General features: G+C 45.8%; 1 protein-coding gene across 1 annotated transcript in view; it reads right to left on the bottom strand.

The window, feature by feature from the left end:
* sipa1l1 (signal-induced proliferation-associated 1 like 1) overlaps nucleotides 1-24,690 on the bottom strand; it is a gene marked incomplete at its 5' end in the record, with an annotated part of 105,439 nt that extends 80,749 nt beyond the window's left edge. Inside the window, 5 exons of the mRNA XM_084314215.1 lie at nucleotides 972-1,146; nucleotides 4,657-4,845; nucleotides 18,118-18,248; nucleotides 19,709-19,928; nucleotides 23,311-24,690. Of these exons, the coding sequence (XP_084170341.1) occupies nucleotides 972-1,146; nucleotides 4,657-4,845; nucleotides 18,118-18,248; nucleotides 19,709-19,928; nucleotides 23,311-24,690 (2,095 nt within the window). The remainder of the gene's footprint in view (nucleotides 1-971; nucleotides 1,147-4,656; nucleotides 4,846-18,117; nucleotides 18,249-19,708; nucleotides 19,929-23,310) is intronic.
* Nucleotides 24,691-24,909: the final 219 nt, after the last annotated feature.

Genomic DNA, 24,909 nt, shown 5'->3' with positions numbered 1-24,909 from the left:
GTGTGAATGCAAAATGTGTGTGTGTGTGTGTGTGTGTGTGTGTGTGTGTGTGTGTGTGTGTGTGTGTGTGTGTGTGTGTGTGTGTGTGTGTGTGTGTGTGTGTGTGTGTGTGTGTGTGTGTGTGTGTGTGGTAGAGCAATAGTAGCCAATGAGCAGCTAGACTGAAGGAGTGATGGTTAATTGGCTAATGAGCAGCTGGACTAGAGGTGTGATGGGTTAAGTGTGGGGTGGTTAAGGTTAGTGTGAGGTGGTTAAGGTTAGTGTGAGGTGTTTAAGGTTAGTGTGAGGTGGTTAAGGTTAGTGTGAGGTGGTTATGGTTAGTGTGAGGTGGTTATGGTTAGTGTGAGGTGGTTATGGTTAGTGTGAGGTGGTTAAAGTTAGTGTGAGGTGGTTAAGGTTAGTGTGAGGTGGTTATGGTTAGTGTGAGGTGGTTATGGTTAGTGTGAGGTGGTTAAGGTTAGTATGAGGTGGTTAAGGTTAGTGTGAGGTGGTTAAGGTTAGTGTGAGGTGGTTATGGTTAGTGTGAGGTGGTTAAGGTTAGTGTGAGGTGGTTATGGTTAGTGTGAGGTGGTTATGGTTAGTGTGAGGTGGTTATGGTTAGTGTAGTGAGGTGGTTATGGTTAGTGTGAGGTGGTTAAGGTTAGTGTAGTGAGGTGGTTATGGTTAGTGTAGTGAGGTGGTTATGGTTAGTGTGAGGTGGTTAAGGTTAGTGTGAGGTGGTTATGGTTAGTGTGAGGTGGTTATGGTTAGTGTGAGGTGGTTATGGTTAGTGTGAGGTGGTTAAGGTTAGTGTGAGGTGGTTAAGGTTAGTGTGAGGTGGTTATGGTTAGTGTGAGGTGGTTATGGTTAGTGTGAGGTGGTTATGGTTAGTGTGAGGTGGTTATGGTTAGTGTGAGGTGGTTATGGTTAGTGTGAGGTGGTTGAGGTTAGTGTGAGGTGGTTGAGGTTAGTGTGAGGTGTTATGTACGTACTCTTGGTGTCCAGCTGGGCGCGGTACTTGGTGAAGCCCTTCAGACGGACCCTCTCTCCCAGCAGCTGCAGGAACTCCTCCAGGGCCGGACCGGCCGACTCATTGTTGTACATCTCCTCTTCGCTGCTCTGGCCAGCCGTGCAATACATCACTCCCACCTTCAACTGGAAACTCAGCTGGAGAGAGAGAGAGAGAGAGGAGGGAGAGGAGGAGGAGGTGGTGGAGGAGGGAGAGAAGGTGGATGAGATGGAGGAGAATGGAGAGGTGGAAGAGTAGGAGGAGGTGGAGGAGGAAGAGTAGGAGGAGGGAGAGGAGTAGGAGGTGAAGGAAGTGGAGGATGAGGAGGGAGAGAAGGTGAAGGAAGTGGAGGAGGGAGAGAAGGTGGTGGAGGAGGAGAATGAGAGAGGGGAGGATAAGATAAGATCACTATGCACATATGTACAGTACAGCCCACCCTGGTTTCAAAGTGACAATAACAATAACATTCTAAAAGGACCCCAGTGTATTTCTTATTGCAGTGTTTACTAATTAAACAGTTATAACAGTTATCCAGTTAACCACTAAACAACTGCCTCTTTGAACTGCGGTCAGGCAAGCGATACCGGAGTCTCATGGCAAGCACAGAGAGACTCAGAAGGAGCTTCTATCTTCAGGCCATCAGGATGCTCAATGACAATAACACTATGTAACAAACCATCAAATACACTCACAGCACACACATCCACACGCCCACACTCACTTTAAATAAACAACTCACTGCAGCACCCACTTTACCCACTTTAGACACTTTAACACACTTTATATTGATTGGCAAAGAGATTTGCACTACAACTCATACATCATTACACCTTACCCTAAATCAGGGGTCTCAAACTCACGGCCCGCGGGCCAATTGCGGCCCGCTGGATGATATTTTGCGGCCCCCTACTTGACATCAAAGTTTAGTGTTAGTGCGGCCCGCGTGGAACATTTTGCCGAGTCGTTGCGCGAGTTGGAAGTTTTATTTATTTTATCACTTGTAGGCTACCATAGCGCAGGCTCATAACAGCAACGTTACGTTAGTGACTTGGTTGAAACATGATTCCGGAGTGATAAAGTGGAAGGAAATCCAAAAAATTCTCCGCTATCTCCTCTGCAAGCAGTGTGCTCTGTATGTCCGGCTGCACTGCTCCTGTCTGTGTATGTCTGGCTACTCTGCTCTGGTCCAATCACATTCAGCGTCCCGTCAGCGTTTCCCCCCCCCACCCACAGTCTGCAAATCAGAGACAGAGTAGGGCGGGTCTTCACAGAATGCGTGTCGTCTCTTTCAACGGTCCGAGTCAGAGCGAGAGTTGACAGCGCATTTTACATTTACATCTACATCTACATCTACATTTTACATCTACAGGTAGTTTCATCTGCAGGTACTGTAGCTAGTAACCTCGTTCCCAGTTTTATCTCCGTGAGATAAATGTAGCTAGTAGCCTAGTTTCGCCAGCAGGCAGCTGTAGAAAAATATGGCATGTTCAAAGATGGCCAGTAAAAGAAAAGTAGACAGTGAAAATCGCTGCAATTCAAAGGTGCATGGACTGAAAAATATGCGTGCATCCTCCCAGCACCAAACCAATGTGCCTAATATGCCAAGAAATGGTAGCTCTTGTGAAGAGTGGCAATTTGAAACGCCACTACGAAACAAAACAGTTATTTTGATGCAACCTGTCCTCCAAATTCAGTGCTAAGAACCACAAAAATAAATGGAATGAAATCATCATATCAAGCTGCAAGCAGAATTATTGTTAAATCTATGTCACAACGAGAAAAAGCAACCAAGTCCTCACTCAGTGGCATGGGTTTTGGCTAAACACAAGAAGCCATTCTCTGATGCATACATAATAAAATAATGTATGACTGAAGTGATGGAGACCATGTTTGATGGCAAACAACAGCAAATCCTCCTCAGATAGCACATCAACCAGAATAACTGAAATACTGGCTGGTGATTTCATTAAACAGCTTTGTGATAGAGTAAAAAAAAATGCACAGTGCATTTCCATAACTGTGGATGAGTCCACTGACACCACTGAGAAGCCTATGTTCTGAAGAACCGTTCATGTTCTGAAATGTTATTGCTAAAGATTGAGAAGATTGGATCAGTTGTACTTTTTTTTTGAATACTTGAAACCCTTTTTTTGTGGAATATTTGATGCGGCCCAGCCTCACCCAGACTCTACCTCCAGCGGCCCCCAGGTAAATTGAGTTTGAGACCACTGCCCTAAATTGTACCTCATCCCATTTCTGCATTGTACTGTATATTGTATTGTAACTCAGTTACTTTTTCTACTCGGCATTGTATATTGTATATATGTATATTGAACACTTTTGTTTTACGTACTTTTGACTTCTATTTTATACTTATTTTATACTTATCTATTTTTATCTAGCACACTCTCAGGAGCAGAACAGAAAGAAGCATTTCATATAAAAGTATTCTGTATTTTTGTATGACAACTAATAAAGAAACTTGTACTTGAAACTTGAACCAAGTCAATCCTTGCCCATGACTATGAAGCTTGATGGCTACTGGCACAAAGGACTGGCCAAAGCAATGTGGTGCGTTGGGGGGGGGGGGGGGGGGTCTATGGCTGAACATGCTCCTCATATTGGCTATAGCTCTTCGTAGAGCGGATGGTAGGGGTTCTCCAGAATAGTGTCCAGCTTCTTTCTCGCCGTCGTCCTCGCAATCACCTCTAGTTTGACCGGTTAGATTCCCACTACGGAGCAACATGTGGCCTTCAGTTTGTTATCGTCTCTTGAAGTGATGTCACCTCGAGGAGGCGAGAGGGGAGGAGGAGTGGAGAACGCAACAGGAAATTATAGAGCAAAAGAATCACGTTGGCATTTTCAGAAAAATCATTCTGCTGCTTTCAGGGAAATCATGTTGTCCTTTCGGGGATTACATCATCAAAGTGAGAAAGTGTTTGTTGGGCATGTGTGTTGGTGTGCATGATATTTTGTGTGTGCAATCTCCCTACATGTTGTGCCTGTTCAAAGATGCACTGACTAAGATTGAGATGATTTGAAAAGTGGACAGGGTAGGGCGGCTGAGTGGCGCAGTGGGCAAGGCGCTTGCCACTAACGCAGGAGACGCTGGTATCGAGCCCAGCTCTCGGCATTGCTACCGGCTTGGTCGGCCGTCATACTAACACAATTGGCAGTGTTAGAGGGTGGGAAAGCCGGTGGGTGGGGATTGGACGTTGTGGACAGCGACTCCTACAGGTCGGTTGGGTGACGCCGGTGCGGCGGAAACAGGAAGCATCGGGGGCAACGTGAGCGTTACTCCTCGCCACTGAGAGCTGCTGCGGTGAAAAGATGCGACAGGCTGCCTCCTCGTGTACCGGAGGGGACACGTGATGCAAGGCTTCTATCCTCACTACAGCCGACCAGTGGGAGGCATAGTCTAGCAACGTTCAAGACAGGGGAGGGAAGAATTGGATAATACGAAATTGGGATGGGACAAAAATAGAAAATAAGGAAAAAAAGTTGATAAGAAAAAAAAAAGTGGACAGGGTAGACTCGACCACTAAATCACATGCCTATTCCACGTCATTGTGTGTGGGTCTACATGGTCACTATGTCAACGTATCAAAATCTAATTTAAATAGAGAAGGAACTAGACAAATGGATAGCCACTTCCTGTTCTTCCTTACCCCCTGCTCGTCCAGCTTCATCAGCTGCTCGGTGACCTTGGGGGTGTTGAGGGCCAGGCGCAGGCAGTGGGCATTGAGCTCAGGCACCAGGTACTCCAGCACCTCCTTGAGGGGCAGGCCCCGGGCCAGGCCATGTTTAGAGGTGGAGGGCACCGCGTCCTCCAGGATGGACCCACGCAGGGTGGTCAACTGGAGAGAAATGGCAGAGGAGAAACAGGATGAGAGAGATGGCAGAGGAGAAGCAGGATGAGAGAGATGGTAGAGAGGAGAAACAGGATGAGAGAGATGGTAGAGGAGAAACAGGATGAGAGAGATGGTAGAGAGGAGAAACAGGATGAGAGAGATGGTAGAGAGGAGAAACAGGATGAGAGAGATGGTAGAGAGGAGAAACAGGATGAGAGAGATGGTAGAAGAGAAACAGGATGAGAGAGATGGTAGAGGAGAAACAGGATGCAGGATGAGAGAGATGGTAGAGGAGAAACAGGATGAGAGAGATGGTAGAAGAGAAACAGGATGAGAGAGATGGTAGAGAAGAGAAACAGGATGAGAGAGATGGTAGAGAGGAGAAACAGGATGAGAGAGATGGTAGAGAAGAGAAACAGGATGAGAGAGATGGTAGAAGAGAAACAGGATGAGAGAGATGGTAGAGGAGAAACAGGATGAGAGAGATGGTAGAGGAGAAACAGGATGAGAGAGATGGAAGAGAGGAGAAACAAGATGAGAGAGATGGAAGAGAGGAGAAACAAGATGAGAGAGATGGTAGAGGAGAAACAGGATGAGAGAGATGGTAGAGGAGAAACAGGATGAGAGAGATGGTAGAGGAGAAACAGGATGAGAGAGATGGTAGAGAGGAGAAACAAGATGAGAGAGATGGTAGAGGAGAAACAGGATGAGAGAGATGGTAGAGAGGAGAAACAGGATGAGAGAGATGGAAGAGAGGAGAAACAAGATGAGAGAGATGGTAGAGGAGAAACAGGATGAGAGAGATGGTAGAAGAGAAACAGGATGAGAGAGATGGTAGAGAAGAGAAACAGGATGAGAGAGATGGCAGAGAAGAGAAACAGGATGAGAGAGATGGTAGAGAGGAGAAACAGGATGAGAGAGATGGTAGAGGAGAAACAGGATGAGAGAGATGGTAGAGAAGAGAAACAGGATGAGAGAGATGGCAGAGAAGAGAAACAGGATGAGAGAGATGGTAGAGAGGAGAAACAGGATGAGAGAGATGGCAGAGAAGAGAAACAGGATGAGAGAGATGGTAGAGAGGAGAAACAGGATGAGAGAGATGGTAGAGAGGAGAAACAGGATCAGAGAGATGGTAGAGGAGAAACAGGATGAGAGAGATGGTAGAGAGGAGAAACAGGATGAGAGAGATGGTAGAGGAGAAACAGGATGAGAGAGATGGTAGAGAGGAGAAACAGGATGAGAGAGATGGTAGAGGAGAAACAGGATGAGAGAGATGGTAGAGGAGAAACAGGATGAGAGAGATGGTAGAGAGGAGAAACAGGATGAGAGAGATGGCAGAGAGGAGAAACAGGATGAGAGAGATGGCAGAGAGGAGAAACAGGATGAGAGAGATGGTAGAGAGGAGAAACAGGATGAGAGAGATGGCAGAGAGGAGAAACAGGATGAGAGAGATGGCAGAGAGGAGAAACAGGATGAGAGAGATGGTAGAGGAGAAACAGGATGAGAGAGATGGCAGAGAGGAGAAACAGGATGCAGGATGAGAGAGATGGTAGAGGAGAAACAGGATGAGAGAGATGGCAGAGAGGAGAAACAGGATGCAGGATGAGAGAGATGGTAGAGGAGAAACAGGATGAGAGAGATGGTAGAGAGGAGAAACAGGATGAGAGAGATGGCAGAGAGGAGAAACAGGATGCAGGATGAGAGAGATGGTAGAGGAGAAACAGGATGAGAGAGATGGCAGAGAGGAGAAACAGGATGAGAGAGATGGTAGAGAGGAGAAACAGGATGAGAGAGATGGCAGAGAGGAGAAACAGGATGAGAGAGATGGCAGAGAGGAGAAACAGGATGAGAGAGATGGTAGAGGAGAAACAGGATGAGAGAGATGGCAGAGAGGAGAAACAGGATGCAGGATGAGAGAGATGGTAGAGGAGAAACAGGATGAGAGAGATGGCAGAGAGGAGAAACAGGATGCAGGATGAGAGAGATGGTAGAGGAGAAACAGGATGAGAGAGATGGTAGAGAGGAGAAACAGGATGCAGGATGAGAGAGATGGTAGAGGAGAAACAGGATGAGAGAGATGGCAGAGAGGAGAAACAGGATGCAGGATGAGAGAGATGCCTGAAGGGGAAAACCTCCAACATAGTTCATTATCTCTACCTGCACACTTTCTCCTCACCATCAGGACCCCGTCTCAAAGAACAACAACTGACAACAGCCTTCTCAGGCAGGTGTTATGTACAGGCCGACACACACTGGTCAGATGTTATGTACAGGCCGACACACACTGGTCAGATGTCCTCGGATAATTGGTCAAATTGCTTCGTGGTCTGATTTTTTCTTAATCTCCAACACAACATACAGTATAGGCAAAATGTAAACATAAACAAATTAGTCCGTCTTCATTGATAAAACGTTATAAATTACCGTACTTTTCGGACTATAAGCCGCGGCTTTTTCCCCCATTTTTCGACCCTGCGGCTTATATAACGGTGCGGCTTATATGTGACTCGACGTGACCAAACCCGAAAATGTAAAAATCTAAATATTGCTTTTTTGACTGCATTGAAATGTTATTTATCTGTTCCCTTATTTGCTAAACTTAATACAACTTGTAAATGAGTTAATTCTTGTTATTTGTCCGACAGTATTGTGTCCCAATGCTAATTACATATGGTAATTAAACATTAAAACACCTGCGGCTTATAGTCCAGTGCGGCTTATATATGTACACATCGTTCAATTTAGCTGCTGCGGCTTATAGTCAGGTGCGGCTTATAGTGCGAAAAGTACGGTAAGCGTTTATTCTGGAAACATATAAGTGTGCAGGTTCTATTCTCTTTATTGTGATTATTACTTATATAACCCAATGGATAACCGGAGACGCTGGTCATGACATCCCTTATAAATGCGCTTAGTTACCACCAATTCTCTGAAGATGTAAATAATGTCACTTTAACTGCGCGTGGCAATTAGAGCTGAGCTTTGTGAATTGGAGTGTTTTTGCAACGAGGCTTATTTGCATAGAAAGGTGCAAATGTTTCGCCCATACTACCGAATTTAAATAACCGCAAATAGCACGGACGCACAGAGATGCAATGATGATGGCAATGCAGTTAGCACAGTATTTCACCCTTTTGCAAGTGCTTTGTGAATAGCAAGGTTTCTTTTGGGGCTATTTGCACAGGCATAGCGTCAGAAAAAGCAGCGCAATCCCTTTGCGAATTCAACCCCTGTGACTTTAAAATTGATGTTAGCAGCAGTGTGAGGCAGGTCGGCAGGTTAGATGGATGTTAGCAGCAGTGTGAGGCAGGTGGGCAGGTTAGATGGATGTTAGCAGCAGTGTGAGGCAGGTGGGCAGGTTAGATGGATGTTAGCAGCAGTGTGAGGCAGGTTAGATGGATGTTAGCAGCAGTGTGAGGCAGGTGGGCAGGTTAGATGGATGTTAGCAGCAGTGTGAGGCAGGTGGGCAGGTTAGATGGATGTTAGCAGCAGAGTGTGAGGCAGGTCGGCAGGTTAGATGGATGTTAGCAGCTGCAGTGTGAGGCAGGTCGGCAGGTTAGATGGATGTTAGCAGCAGTGTGAGGCAGGTCGGCAGGTTAGATGGATGTTAGCAGCAGTGTGAGGCAGGTCGGCAGGTTAGATGGATGTTAGCAGCAGTGTGAGGCAGGTGGGCAGGTTAGATGGATGTTAGCAGCAGGGTGAGGCAGGTTAGATGGATGTTAGCAGCAGAGTGTGAGGCAGGTCGGCAGGTTAGATGGATGTTAGCAGCAGTGTGAGGCAGGTCGGCAGGTTAGATGGATGTTAGCAGCAGTGTGAGGCAGGTCGGCAGGTTAGATGGATGTTAGCAGCAGTGTGAGGCAGGTGGGCAGGTTAGATGGATGTTAGCAGCAGTGTGAGGCAGGTGGGCAGGTTAGATGGATGTTAGCAGCAGGGTGAGGCAGGTTAGATGGATGTTAGCAGCAGTGTGAGGCAGGTCGGCAGGTTAGATGGATGTTAGCAGCAGTGTGAGGCAGGTGGGCAGGTTAGATGGATGTTAGCAGCAGTGTGAGGCAGGTCGGCAGGTTAGATGGATGTTAGCAGCAGTGTGAGGCAGGTTAGATGGATGTTAGCAGCAGGGTGAGGCAGGTCGGCAGGTTAGATGGATGTTAGCAGCAGTTTGAGGCAGGTCGGCAGGTTAGATGGATGTTGGCAGCAGTGTGAGGCAGGTCGGCAGGTTAGATGGATGTTGGCAGCAGTGTGAGGCAGGTGGGCAGGTTAGATGGATGTTGGCAGCAGTGTGAGGCAGGTCGGCAGGTTAGATGGATGTTGGCAGCAGTGTGAGGCAGGTCGGCAGGTTAGATGGATGTTAGCAGCAGTGTGAGGCAGGTCGGCAGGTTAGATGGATGTTAGCAGCAGTGTGAGGCAGGTCGGCAGGTTAGATGGATGTTAGCAGCAGTGTGAGGCAGGTCGGCAGGTTAGATGGATGTTGGCAGCAGTGTGAGGCAGGTGGGCAGGTTAGATGGATGTTAGCAGCAGTGTGAGGCAGGTTAGATGGATGTTAGCAGCAGGGTGAGGCAGGTGGGCAGGTTAGATGGATGTTAGCAGCAGAGTGTGAGGCAGGTCGGCAGGTTAGATGGATGTTAGCAGCAGTGTGAGGCAGGTCGGCAGGTTAGATGGATGTTAGCAGCAGTGTGAGGCAGGTGGGCAGGTTAGATGGATGTTAGCAGCAGTGTGAGGCAGGTCGGCAGGTTAGATGGATGTTAGCAGCAGTGTGAGGCAGGTCGGCAGGTTAGATGGATGTTAGCAGCAGGGTGAGGCAGGTCGGCAGGTTAGATGGATGTTAGCAGCAGTGTGAGGCAGGTCGGCAGGTTAGATGGATGTTAGCAGCAGGGTGAGGCAGGTGGGCAGGTTAGATGGATGTTAGCAGCAGTGTGAGGCAGGTTAGATGGATGTTAGCAGCAGGGTGAGGCAGGTCGGCAGGTTAGATGGATGTTAGCAGCAGTGTGAGGCAGGTTAGATGGATGTTAGCAGCAGTGTGAGGCAGGTTAGATGGATGTTAGCAGCAGTGTGAGGCAGGTTAGATGGATGTTAGCAGCAGTGTGAGGCAGGTTAGATGGATGTTAGCAGCAGTGTGAGGCAGGTTAGATGGATGTTAGCAGCAGTGTGAGGCAGGTCGGCAGGTCAGATGGATGTTAGCAGCAGTGTGAGGCAGGTTAGATGGATGTTAGCAGCAGGTTAGATGGATGTTAGCAGCAGTGTGAGGCAGGTAGAGTAGGCAGGTTAGATGGATGTTAGCAGCAGTGTGAGGCAGGTGGGCAGGTTAGATGGGTGTTAGCAGCAGTGTGAGGCAGGTCGGCAGGTTAGATGGATGTTAGCAGCAGTGTGAGGCAGGTTAGATGGATGTTAGCAGCAGTGTGAGGCAGGTTAGATGGATGTTAGCAGCAGGGTGAGGCAGGTCGGCAGGTTAGATGGATGTTAGCAGCAGGGTCAGGCAGGTCGGCAGGTTAGATGGATGTTAGCAGCAGTGTGAGGCAGGTCGGCAGGTTAGATGGATGTTAGCAGCGGTGTGAGGCAGGTTAGATGGATGTTAGCAGCAGTGTGAGGCAGGTCGGCAGGTTAGATGGATGTTAGCAGCAGTGTGAGGCAGGTCGGCTCTGTGGCGCCTGAGGAAGCTCCGCTGGCATCACTTGTGTTAGAGTCAGCCACTCTACTGTGGTGTTGAATAGCTGTAGAAATGTAGCTACATTAAATAATTAGTCCTTTAAGGCGAGACACTGCAGGTGAATAGGCAAATATACTTTTTTTGTTGATTTTGAGATTTTGTTATATTTTGCTTCCTAAACATGTCTTCTATGAAACTAGTGACAATAAAACATCAATAACACACATTTAGTTGTTTATTTTACTTCATTTTGCCTTATTGCATCCATAAATGTCCACATATTTAATGGGAAAGTGCCCCATTTGCATATATAAACATAAATTTAAGAAAACTTGCAATATATTTTTTCTTAGTTTATATGTACATAACAAACTTGGAAAGTTTCATAGTGATATCTATTCAAATATTTTTTGCCTATTAGGGGGTACTACACTGTACTACACTGTTTGTAGCCTGTGTGTAGTTATGTTCAGTTCAATAACATCATTATTATTATTATTATTCAGTTATCAGGCATGTGTTTAGGTTGTCTATTACTAATGGTTTGATTAGGTTTTGTGTTTGTAAATATCTGTTTAAAAAAAAAAGTATGGCATTTTACAATACAGAACTTTGAAGGCGTTTTCCCAAAAATGAGTTTTAAGAGTTTTTCCTCATACTCTGAGCCAGAAATCTCCACTGCAGTAGCACTCACATACACCAAACCTTCCAGTTCTATTCATATCTATGTTCTGAAGGTATTTACAGAAGGGTTTGTTGATATCGCATTCATACCCTGATTTATATCACATTTCATTCCTAAAAACATGGCGAAATATGGAATTTTACCATAAAAATTTACTGAATGGAGTATTTTCTGATTTATGGAGTGATAAAAAGAGATATCCAAAATCCCCTCTGTAATAACCTTTGGCTCTAATATGTCAACAAAATGAAACATTGAAAATGGCTTTATCCAATGTTCAGATTTCTGTCCTGGAATTATATGCAAATTAGTGCATATTTAAGTAGATACTGCCTCATTTGCATATTTAAACACACAATTTCAGAAAACTTGTAATACAAAACAGTCTTGTCTTAATATAAGTAATCAACTGGGGAAGTTTCATTGTGATATCTATTAGTTAATTATTTTACCCTATTCACCTGTAGTGTCTCCCCTTAAAAACTGCAAATGACAATGAGTAACTTTCCCCTTTCACCAAGGGCTTCTTTCATTTCTCCTTAAAGTGATTTAAGCCGGGAAGCACAACTAAATGTGATTAACGCTGTTGTTTATTCAGCGCTGCTGGCTCCTCACTCGAGACATTGCTTTGAGGTTAGTGATTAGCCTTGGCAAGCAGTTTTCTACTGCTTTTAAATATATATATATATTTCTGCAGGCTCAAATAAAGTCTTGTACAGACATAGACATTCTTCATTGAGTCTATAGCAGTTTGTCCATTGTGTGTAGCCTCAGAGTACATAACTACACTCCAGACAGTGTTCAGAACTAGGTGTGTGTGTGTGTGTGTGTGTGTGTGTGTGTGTGTGTGTGTGTGTGTGTGTGTGTGTGTGTGTGTGTATGTGTGTGTGTGTGTGTGTGTGTGTGTGTGTGTGTGTGTGTGTGTGTGTGTATGTGTGTGTGTGTGTGTGTGTTGTGTGTGTGTGTGTGTGTGTAGATCCAACGTTGAACCACTCGGGGCTAAAGCAAACTCCATGAAGAGCGCATGAATAAATCAGGAGTGTACAGGAGGACCAGGGCCTTTGGATCCAACTTGAACAAATAAACACTTGTAGTGTGTGTGTGTGTGTGCGTGTGTGTGCGTGTGTGTGTGTGTGTGTGTGTGTGTGTGTGTGTGTGTGTGTGTGTGTGTGTGTGTGTGTGTGTGTGTGTGTGCGTGTGTGTGTGTGTGTTGGCGTTTAGTAAACCGTCCCTCTGTTGCTGCCAACAACCCTCTGGGTTAAAAAAAACTCCACAAGGCCAGAGTGTCAGCTTCTTCAGGAAAGAGATGAGAAGAGAGGGAGAGATAGAGAGAGAGAGGGAGAGATGGAGAGGATAGCGAGGTGGACAGGTGGAGGATAGGGAGAGGTGGAGAACAGAGAGAAATAGGAGAGAGAGGAGAATGAGGGAGAGGAGAGAGAGAGAGAGGGGAGGGAGAGCAGAGATAGGAGAGACTGAGCTGCAGAGATGATAGACAAATGCTCCTCTCTCTGGTCACTGAATTGTTCTCATCAGCGCCATCACATCCACTCATTCCACCCACAGACACACACCTACCCACTTCCGGGCTGAAGCCAATTGGAGAGGAATAGACAGAGAGGAGAGAGAGAGAGAGAGAGAGAGAGAGAGAGAGAGAGAGAGAGAGAGAGAGAGAGAGAGAGAGAGAGAGAGAGAGAGAGAGAGAGAGAGAGAGAGAGAGAGAGAGAGAGAGAGAGAGAGAGAGAGAGGGGGTAGCATAGAGAGAGAGGAGGGGAAACGAGGATAATACAGAAGAGAAAAAAAGCCCAGTGCAGAGAGATTGGAACGGTTATTACTCATGGGGCATCTCTATAAGAGGAATAAGAGCGTGTTGCTTCCACTCAGCACTTAAATACCTTTAGCGTTATTTTAGTCTCTTTTAACAGAGAAAAACTGCACTGCTGGATCCTCTACAGGGGGAAGAGAAGAGAGAGAGAGAGAGAGAGAGAGAGAGAGAGAGAGAAGAGAGAGAGAGAGAGAGAGAGAGAGAGAGAGAGAGAGAGAGAGAGAGAGAGAGAGAGAGAGAGCGATTGGGTGGATGGGTGGGTGGGCGTTAAGACTTTGGAGGCTGAGGGATGTGCCCAGTGAAGGCTTAGTGTATCTATAAGAGGAGATGGCAGGAAAGGGCTGTGGGGATTCCTATAGAGAGAAATGGTAAACACAGCATTACACAGGGCCCAGGCGAGAAAGAAAAGTGATCATAATGAAATCCAATATTAAAGGATCTCAGATGGGGTGGAGGACGGATAAGGGTATTGTGGATGGTGCATCTTTGACGAGCATGAGATACAGCTGTGAAAAGGACTGCAGCCTAGTGCTTCAACAGGTGCACTGGTGCTCTATTGATGGACAGATCTTCGTGATCAATATACTGTAAGGGGCTGAGGGGAATGGTGATTCATGGCTTCTATGTTCCTGCCTGTTGGCTCCTCCCAATGGAGAGAAGAGGACTGACAGCTTCACACACGCAGACCCACACACACAGCTGTCACTCAATCAACATGCCAGAGAGGACAGACAAAGAGCCTCAGGGCGAATCACAAGGTTTGCGCAGCTTTTTCCAATGCATATTGCTCTCAAAGGACGTGCAGCGGGTGAAATGAAGGTGGCCCATGCGTTCCTTCAGCATTGCGTCAGTGCAATGGCATGTCCCCTTTCTATGTAAATTAGCCTCTTCACAGGTGATCATGGCAGCAGTAACAGCGTGACCGCGAATAATATTTCGAAGGAGAATATCACTCTGGATTTTGGCGTTATGCTCCAGAATAAACTCTATTTATTTATTCTGAGTTGGTTTCCCACTTCAGTTTGAAAGTTGTGTCCGTTTGGCATTTTTTTCTTTTCTATATAAGCGACAATTAAATGGGATATAAACAAAATTTAAATATAGCACAATAGAATATAGTACAATAGATTATATTACAATTATAAGTGACGAAGCTTTTTTTAACACTGTCGGCTTCCCCAATGTTGTGGGCGTGATTGCCTGCACTCACATTGCAATTGTACCACCCTGAGCACGTTTTTCGAAATAGGAAACATACCTATTATATCAATATCCAGGTGGTGTGTAACGCCAGTCATTTAATTACTAATGTCTGTGGTTGCCAAGTTCCCTGGGTCAGTGCACGACAGCTACATCTTTTGGAACAGCAGTCTATACCGAACGATGCAAGCCATGGATGGCAATACCTGGTTAAAAGTATTCTTCAGAAAACGTTTGTGTTGTAATATTCATTACAAATATAGGAACAATTATGCGCTTTTGTATCATAGGGGACGGCGGATACCAACTCCATGGGCTGGCTGATGACTCCTGTGCGTAACCCAACGAACGTGGGAGAGGCAGCAATGCAGCATACAACCGGGCTCACATCAGAACGCGCGGTGTGATCGAGCGCACATTTGGCTTATTAAAGATGCGCTTTAGATGCCTCAATCGCACTGGTGGGGCAATGCTTTACAGTCCCCAACAAGTGTGCCAGATAATTGTGGTTTAAGTTTATTTGGATCCCCATTAGCCACAGCAGTGCTGGTTCTTCCTGGGGTCCATGACACGTAAAATACAGTTACAGACTCTATACACTCACAACATTCACATGTCATACAGACAATTAAAACAACAATAAATACTCCTAATGAAATTCATAATACAATACAACAATACCTACTTATAATTAATTCATAATACAATACAGCATAATATACTATTTAGCTTACATACATTATCTATGTTCATATCAACCAATTATACAATCTTCTAATAATATATCCATATCAGACCCATACCTTTTCATCCACGTATATCCCTATCTCTTTATCAGACATATACATTTCCATTTACGTACACACTATCTATTAGGGATTAGTGTATTATAAAATGAAATATGAACTAAGTTAAGCACAATAGAATATAATTATGAAATCAAATATAGGCCATGGCTTTACAACTTAATAAAGCAATTTTCAAGTCTTACTGGACAAAATAAATACAAAGAAAATATTAATTAATGTTCAATCTAAATAATACCTCTTCTGTATTAGAAAATCCAGCTTTCAAGAATATATATTTGTATCTTTTCAATGTAATGTAAATTATAAAACAGTAACCTCACAATATATGCATAACTTGCAATTAGTGTACAAAACGAATTTATTACACACGTAATCCTTAGAATGATTGTATCATAAGCATCTTATATAATTATAAATCAAACCAAAACATAATTTTGAGGTATCAAAATAGTTTTAAATTTTATTTCATACACTGCTCATGTTAACAAACAGCGTCTTGAAAGGCAACAACAATTAGAGACTCTGATTACAGATCTTGATCATCGCTATGCCGTGGCTCCGATTCCGGAACTTTATGGGGACCGGCTTGGCCTTCAGACGGAACAAAATCTTTTATCCACCAAAGAGGCAGAACGACTTTTGCTTAGAACAAGGGGTGCCCTATATGAGAGTGGCGGGTTGACTTCTGGCCCAACAGCTGAAGAGCAGATCAGCCTCACAACTGATACCACAGTTTCGCGATAGTCCAGATTCACTAACAACAGATCCTAAACAAATTAATGACGCATTTGTGTCATTCTATTCACAGCTCTACACATCTGAGGCACCCAAAGACACCTCTGTAATGCTAGATTTATTTTCAGGCCAAGTTATTCCCAACATTCCTCCAGAAGATTGTCAGGACTTAGATCGATCGCTACACCTAAGTGAGGTTGCAGCAGCTATTAAAAAGATGCAGGGCGGAAAATCTCCAGGCCCAGATGGCTACCCTGTAGAATTCTTTAATACATTTTCGAATCAATTCAAGTTCAAGTTCAAGTTCCTTGTATTGCCACACGGCCAGGCCGGTGGAATTCGAGCACGGTGCAGGTGGTAGCTGCGACAATACACCACAGTCCACAAAGACATAAGAAGACACATGGAACATAACATAACATAAACATAACATAACAGCAGGGGGTGAAATTAGGAGGAGTTGGAGTTAAGTAATTGTATGGCCTTGCCTTGGGGAAGAAACTGTTGTTGAACCTAACTGTGCGGCTGCCTAGTGACCTGAACCTCCTACCAGAGGGGAGGAGTTGGAAGAGGTGATGAGCTGGGTGCAGGGGGTCACTGATGATTTTGTGTGCGCGTGTGATGGTGTGATGTTTGTGTATGGAGTCCAGGGTGGGGAGTGTGCAGTTAATGATTCTGGATGCCCTTATGATGATCCTGTCTAGTCTGTGTAGTGTGTGTTTGGGTGTGTTGCCGTACCATACAGTGATGGAGAGTGAAATTATGTTTTGTATTATGGCTGTGTAAAATTGTATCATTAACGTCTTCCTAACCTTGTACTTCTTGAGTTGTCTCAAGTGAAATAATCTTTGATTGGCTGTTTTAAGTAGATGAGTGGTGTGATGATCCCAGTTGAGTTTATTGCTGATGTGTGTTCCTAAGTATTTAAATGTGTCTGTGGCTGAAATGGGTTGGTTATTGATGAGCATGGGTGTTTTAGTGGGTGTGATTTTCCGAAAGTCAATAATGAGTTCAACGGTCTTGCTTTCGTTGAGTATCAGGTTGTGTTCTCTGCACCATGTTAGTGTCCGCTCCACCTCCAGCCGGTAGTCATCCTCCTTGTTGTTGGAGATCAGCCCTAGGATGGTGGTGTCGTCCGCGTATTTTAGCGTTTTGACTGAGGGGGATGCTGATCGATAGTGGAGTGGGACTATTTGTTCTTTACATTAAAACAGTTTGGATTTGGGGAAAAAGTGTTGGCATGGATACGCTTACTGTACACCTCCCCCCAGGCATGTGTCACGACTAATGGCTTCAGTTCTAGGCCCTTTCCACTCACACGTGGGACACGCCAAGGGTGCCCACTGTCGCCATTGATTTTTGCAGCGGCCATTGAACCCCTGTCCATAGCTCTTAGAGCTGAATCCTTGTTCTCTGGCATCAGGAGGGGAGGTAGCGAACATAAAGTATCTCTTTATGCAGACGATCTATTGCTCTACATATCAGACCCAATGGCCGGTATCCCAAATATTTTGTCTCTTCTAAAGGTTTTTGGAAGCTTTTCTGGCTACAAATTAAACGTACAGTCATGGTATCCATAATAACTTCAATCGGTTCAGATCCTTTGAATGAAATGAAAATGTAAACAAACACTGGCCTCACGTTAGAAAGTAGCACTGGTGACGTGAAATCACTGAGCCCAGAGAGGAGTGGTTCGGCAAAAAATAGTTCGGAGTATATTTGCTTAGAAAACGTAAATGTCGAATTCAATTATTTTTTATTTCTCCACGTGGTAAATACACAGGTCACAACATGTTTACAGGAACGTTTTGGAGTTGTATTTGGAGTGTATTTCGTGACTGTAGGGGACTGTAGGGAACTTCAGGGTAAAGGTCTGACCCACTTCCAGTGATGAAGCTAAGCTACGCTAACGGTGCAGGCGTTCCCTAAGCCTAATGCTTGCAGAGAGACAAAAAAGGTATGCATCTTCTTGTCTAACTCCAGGGAAGATGTTAAATAAGCTAATTTCCCAAAATGTTGGAGTTTTCCTTTAAGAATATGCATAATGGTGTGGGCGTGTGTTGTATGATTATACCCATTTCTGATTGACTTGATGTAATAATAATTAATAATACTGATGTGAGCGGCTACTCCTCTCTCTCTGGTAAGGGCTGGGCAAAAAGCTATTCTTTGTTTTGACGGTATAAATGTTATTCAACAATATTTTCTTTTCTAGCACAAATTACAATGAGATATGACATTTCTTCTTATGACATAATTTCTTAGATTTCTCTGTATGGATCCATGACGGGTATACCTTCAAAATTTGCTCCACCTCCCAGGCCCATCACTGGGCGTGAGTGAGACGTTCACAGCTGAATGATTGAGAACAGCCAGTCAAGGTTACCTCACTAGTCCTGAAGATCACCCTGTAGTTGTACTGCTGCCCGTGATCCTTGTGCTCCTCCAACTTCTCCCTCCTCAGACTCACTGCCACCGGACCCAGCGTCTCATCCACACCCAGGTAGTTCCAGTGCTCTGGAGGAGTAACAGAGGGGAGGAAGGGAGGACGTGTTAGATCATGAGAGAGATAGGAAGGAAGGAAGGAAGGAAGGAAGGAAGGAAGGAAGGAAGGAAGGAAGGAAGGAAGGAAGGAAGGAAGGAAGGAAGGAAGGAAGGAAGGAAGGAAGGAAGGAAGGAAGGAAGGAAGGAAGGAAGGAAGGAAGGAAGGAAGAATGGAGGGACAGAAGGGAGATGAGGGGAAGGAGGGAGGGCATGAGCAAGGGAGGGAAAATAGGGAGATAGAGAGGGAGAGAAGGAGGGGAAAGAGGAGGGAGATGAGAAGAGGGGTGGAGAACAGGAGGGGAAAAGGGAGAAGGAGAGAGGGAGAGGGGGGGAGAGAAGGGAGATGAGAGGTAGGAGGGAGGAGAGGAGTGGGGGAGGGAGGGAGATGAGAGGAGGGGTGGAGAACAGGAGGGTAAAGGGGAGAAGGAGAGAGAGGGAGACGGGGGAGAGAAGGGAGATGAGAGGTAGGAGGGAGGAGAGGAGTGGGGGAGGGAGGGAGATGAGAGGAGGGGTGGAGAACAGGAGGGCAAAGGGGAGAAGGAGAGAGAGGGAGAGGGGGGAGAGAAGGGAGATGAGAGGTAGGAGGGAGGAGAGGAGCGGGGGAGGGAGGGAGATGAGAGGAAGGATAGAAAAATAGAATCGAATGGAGAATTAGAAAGAGGGAGAGGAGGGAGAATGGAAGGATGGAGGAAGAGAGGAACGGAGAGAAACAAGTGTTACATCATACAGTTATCATGACACTAAATCAAGAGTATTTCCATCAACAATGCAGACACTTGGAGAACAGAAGCTTATAACTCAGGTAGAAATAATCCAACTCTTTTTTACATGTCTGTGTTTATATAATGTCTGTATATAGACCAATCAATCTTCTTGATTATTGATTAATACTAACTGCAATCCAAACCAAGAGTACAGACATTTTGGTGGATTTATTTATTTACTTCTCTCACAAATATCTCAAAACTGTAAATTGTATAAATTTATTTGTTTTGAGAGTTGTCGGGTTTAAGAGTCAAGATGTGTGATGTCATGATATCAAACCAAATGTACAAGAAGATTTATAGTTCTGAAATAAATGTGAGATGATGAGCATCATCAGCCGTATCATTTTGGTGGAGTGTTCCTTTAAGTCGATTATGACTTCTGAATAATTATTCCTGCCAACAAGGAATTTGTTTGCCTGGTAGAAAACAATTACGTCAACGGTTTTTAACACAATGACAATTGTCAATTTTAATATCAACTCTATTATGCACTGGTTCCTTCTACCTGTCTGAAGTGCATGTCATTAAATGACCAGTATCTGGGTAGCTTCAATTATTGATCTGGGTACAAGTACTTAGGAGCTGCATTGGCGCCGATCCCGAAAAGCTGCTACAGATACCATTAATACCCTTCTTCTATCCGTTACCCCCCGCAGGACCACTCACCTCTGAGATAGAAGTACTTGCGGTAGTAATAGGCACCGAGGTCCACATGCTCCACAATGTGGCGCTTGGTCCTCTCGGCGTGCTGGCCCTGCCCGTCCTTCGGGGCCTCCAGCACGGCCACGCCTGCGTTAGTGAACTGGGTGCTGAGGGTAGCCTCCAGGGGCCCCTCCTCCGTGCTGCCCGAGGAGCTGCCCGAGCTCCCGCCACTGCCAATACTGCCCTGCTGTGAGGACAGAGGACACAGGAGTGTTGAGAATAGAAAGAATGGGACACTGCTTGTGTAGTATGCACTAGGGGTGTAACGGTACACAGAAGCCACGGTTTGGTACGTACCTCGGTATTGGGGTCACGGTTCGGTACGAGTTCGGTACAACAGAATATTTTTTTTATAATTCTTTTTGTGTTTTCTTTTTTTTATTATTTTTTAAACATAACATACAATTAGATATACAAGCATTAATTAACAGTACACATCCAATGAAATCACCATTTAAAAAAAATTTAGCATACGAGATATACACCTAATACTTGCTATCTAATACCCTACATACATTTCCCATTTAGGGTATCTTATAGGTCGTTTTCCAATCAGGAGTGCATTGTTATTGAATAGGGGAGTATGACTATGCCATTTATGTGGGTTAGAATATTTTTTGTGTGTTTCACGCCATATCCGGATCGCATGAGTAATAATGGGGCCAAATTTCAATTCGCATTGCTTAATTGATAATTTGGTGTATACTATGTCCTGCAGTCTATGTGGTGCTACTATATTTACTTCTAAATTTCTCCAGGATACTGATGCTTGGGAATCAAACCAGGTTGTCAGTGGTCTTAAAGTGTACGCCTTAAAATAGTGGTAAACATCTGGAAATGCCATACCTCCGTCGGCTTTGTTTCTCTGTGCGGTGGATCTTTTTATACGTGGAGGTTTGTTATTCCAAATAAATGTGTATGCGGTAGAGTGTAATTTTTTCCAGTAACCATCTGGAGGGGGTAACGGTAGCATTGAGCTAATGAAGTTGATTCTAGGTAGAACATCCATCTTAACTATTGATACCCGTGCCTGTACTGAGTTTTTAAGTTTTGACCACCTGTCAAAGTCGTATTTGATCTTATCTTGGATTTTTATGTAATTGTACTTCACCGTTTGGCTTATAGTAGGGAATACTTCAACTCCCAAACATCTGAAGTGTTTAAGCATTGGTATTTCTTCTGGAAGGAGTATATTTTTTTCAGGGGCATTAAGTGGAAGGAAAGCCGACTTTGGCCAATTTATCCTAAATCTCGATAGATTGCCAAAGTCATCAATCAACTTGAGAAGATGAGGCATTGAGGTGTTAGGGTTTTGCATAAACAGTATTACGTCATCCGCATATAAACTAATTTTATGTTGTGTGCCCTTGATTGCGATTGGTTCTTCTATCTATGGATTGGGATTGTCTTATATATTGTGCTAAAGGCTCTAATGATAAATCGAATAGTCCGGGACTAAGAGGGCAACCCTGTCTAGAAGAGCGTGATACCGGAAAGATTTCGGAGGTGATTATACCTGTTGTAATCATGGCCGATGGGTCTTTGTATAATACTTTAATCATATCAATGAATCCTTTTCCTAACCCCATCCTTTCTAATACTGCCCATAGATAAGACCATTCCAACCTAGGCTTGCCGTGGTAGTCAGTGATACTGGTGTCATTCTGTGTTCAGGCATCCACTTACCTACTGCCCCTTTAACAACTTATCCTTGTAAGTTTCAGTTTCACTTCTAGAGAGAATTTAACTTCACGAGACTGAATACTAGAGAACAGATGATATGTTACAACAATGGCAGAGGATTATTTGGATTTAAACACAGTAGCAGTTCAACTGGAGAGGAGCTCAGATGAAAGTCCGGAAAAGTATGTTTCTTTTTTTAATTTGATCAGCTATGCCTGTGAGAGAGAGTCCGCGGTTGTTGGTGTGTGTGTTGGCGACGCGCGGCTTGTGTGTTGGCGACGCGCGGCGTGTGTGTTGGCGACGCGCGTGTGTGTGTGTCTTTCCATTGGTTTCATTTGGTTAACATTATTGGGCGAACAAGAAAACGAAAGAAAACTGTAAAATTGTAATGCCCCTGCAGCTGTTCCAATGTAAATGTGCCTTCCTCAATGCAGTTTCGCCTGCTCTGAGTCTGAAGTCGGACACGGTGTGCCCGGCCACGCGCGCTGTTCTCGCACGGAACCCGCGAGTGCCTGCATGTGCGACTGGTATGTTTGCGCTGTGAGGCGCATTCTTCGTATGGCTGCACGTACCGCACCGTGACGGCCGTACCGTAAATTTGCGGGACGAATACACGTACCGTTACACCCCTAGTATGCACTGGTTCCTTCTACCTGTCTGCCATACTGCTGTGTTTGGAATGGAAGAACGGGACACTGCTTGTGTAGTATGCAGGGTTCCCACAGAATGAAATTCAAGGACTTTCAAGTACTTTTCCAAGCACTATTTTTCTTTTAAATGCTGTTTTTTATAGGGGGGGGGGAAATCCAATCCAATATGGCTTACAACTAGGGATGTCCGATATTATCGGCCTACCGATATTGGCATTAAAATGTAATATCGGAAAATATCGCTATTGGTTTTAAAAAAAATTAAAATAATATTTTTTTTTATATAGTTTTTTACATTTATTTAACCTTTATTTACCCAGGCAAGCAAGTAAGAACAAATTCTTATTTTATTTATTGTCAAAAGTATGCATAATGTTGTGTTAATTCCACAACAAGAGATATGTAATGTTAATTACCTGAAATGATTCCGTTTTTTTGGGGGGGAAACCCTGCATATATCGGTATCGGTTGATATCGGTATCGGAAATTAAGAGTTGGACAATATCGGTATATCGGTTATCGGTAAAAAAGCCAATATCGAACATCCCTACTTACAACCAATTTCCGACAATTAGTTACACTTTAAATGGAAAAATAAAATGTCTTGATTCAGAATAATTTTATCATGGATGAACAAAACTTTCAAAGCGAATGGTTGATTTGAATTTCAAGGACTTTTTAAGTCTGTTTGTTTTCAAGGAATTCAAGGCCTCGACTTTTTTTGGTAAAAAATCAAGCACATTAAGCACTTCAAGGACCTTGTGCGAACCCTGAGTATGTACTGGTTCCTTCTACCTGTCTGCCATACTGCTGTGTTTGGAATGGAAGAACCTGCGTGTCAGTACTGTGTATGGGTTAAGATTAGGGATGCTCGATATTGGCTTTTTTACCGATACCGATATACCGATATTGTCCAACTCTTAATTTCCGATACCGATATCAACCGATACCGATATATGCAGGGTCCCCCCCATATCTCTTGTTGTGGAATTAACACAACATTATGCATACTTTTGACAATAAATAAAATCAGAATTTGTTCTTACTTGCTTGCCTGGGTAAATAAAGGTTATAGAAATGTAAAAAAAAAAAATTACTTTTTGAAAACCGATACCGATATTTTCCGATATCACATTTTAATGCCGATATCGGCCGATAATATCGGACATCCCTAGTTAAGACCACAGTGATGTGGAAGATAGAGTGATGAGTGGATTCTATCCCAACGCCTACCTGTTTGGAGGGGCAGATGTTCCTCTCGCCCTCTCCTCCAATCTCGTTCCTGAAACACGGGCAGCTGAGCACCAGGTCGTTGCTCTTGTCGTCCCCGGGATCCAGGGCCGGGTTGGAGGCGTGTCCTCCTCCTCCGGGACCCTCCCTGGTGCTCAGCTCCTCCTGAGAGCCGCAGGGTGAGCCGTAGCCTCCGCTCTGATTGGAGGAGAGGGAGGAGGTGGCCGAGGCGGCGGAAGCGCCTGTGGTGGTGTTCTTGCGCTTGGCGCCCGACGGTGCCTGCCGGCTCTGGATGGCCTCGTTGAGGTCGAAGAGCAGAGACTGAACGTCGAAGTGGGCGAAACCTTTCTGGCAGGCCCAGGGTTTGGGAAGGGGCGCGCCCTCGTCGCCCCGCACCCCATCCTCCATGTCCGAGCCGGCCCGGGACGAGTCGCCTTCCATTTTGACGCTTCGCAGCTTGCGGAATATCGACTCTCCGCCCGTCTCCGACTTGGACCTCCTCTTCAGGTGTTTCTCCCGTTCCTTCAGGCGGCTGGCGGGACTGCCTCTGGCCGGGCCGAGGGGTCCGTCAGGCAGGTCCAGGGCCGCCTGTTTGACGGGGGCCACGGTGAGAAGCTCGCCGAGCCGGTCCGGGGCGGGGCTGCGCTGGTCGGGGGCCTCGGACGACTGGTAGCCCTTCAGCATGTCAAAGAAACTCTCTCCAGACACCCCGTGTTTATCTATGGAGGACGTGCTGCCGTACTCGCGGTGCATGGGCGTCCATCCGGAGAAGGACCAGCCCTCGCTTCCGTCCCCGTCCAGCTCACTGATGGTGATGTCACTGTTGCTGCGCTGGCGGATGCGCCTCATGCCTTTGCGCGGTGAACCCAGGTAACCGTCTGGCGACAGGAAGCGGTTGTCCTTGCCTTTGCTGTGCATCTTGTTCTTCAGCGTGTTGTGGATGTTCCGCAGCATGGAGGAGTCCTGAGGGCTGATCAGGTGGCCCAGCTTGGCAGACAGGTTGCTGTGGGCTTGAACAGCAGACACCCCTCCGCCCCCCCGGTCTCTCTCCCTCTCCCCACTCCCTCCGTTCCCCGGCGAGCCACTGTTGGCGCTGCCGGGTGAGTCCGTTTCCAAGGTGATGTGCCACACCGCTCCCCCGCCCCCGTCTTTCCGCGGGGGCCAGTCCGCCACGCGGGCTCGCACTCCCATCTTGGGCACGCCGGGGTTGGTGGCAGGGGGGGTGGCGGCGGTGGAGGAGGAGGAGGTGCTGTGGGTGCTCTCGCTGCGGGGGGGCGGTGCCCCGCCGTTAGGCAGTCGCAGACGGCGTGTGTAGAACTCATCGCTGGCGGGCACCGAGCCGCCCACAGAGCGCTCCGTCTGGGAACGCTTCAGGCTGGTCATGGTAGGACTGGGGCCGAGGGAGAGGGGAGAGGGTGAGGCTGGGGTGAGGTATAGGGGGGGGGGGGGGGGGGGGAGGGGCGAGTGGCTCAGATGTAGGTCTGGAGCATGATGCCAACCAAGCGCAGAGGAGACAGAGCCTCACTGACACATGGGGAGCTGAAAGAAAGAGAGCGAGAGAGAGAAGGAGAGAGAGAGAGAGACAGACAGACAGAGAGACAG

This window comes from Notolepis coatsorum, assembly GCF_963971535.1.
Source record: "Notolepis coatsorum genome assembly, chromosome: 5".
In the NCBI taxonomy this organism is placed as follows: Eukaryota; Metazoa; Chordata; class Actinopteri; order Aulopiformes; family Paralepididae; genus Notolepis; species Notolepis coatsorum.
This window is presented reverse-complemented; position numbering and strand designations above follow the sequence as displayed.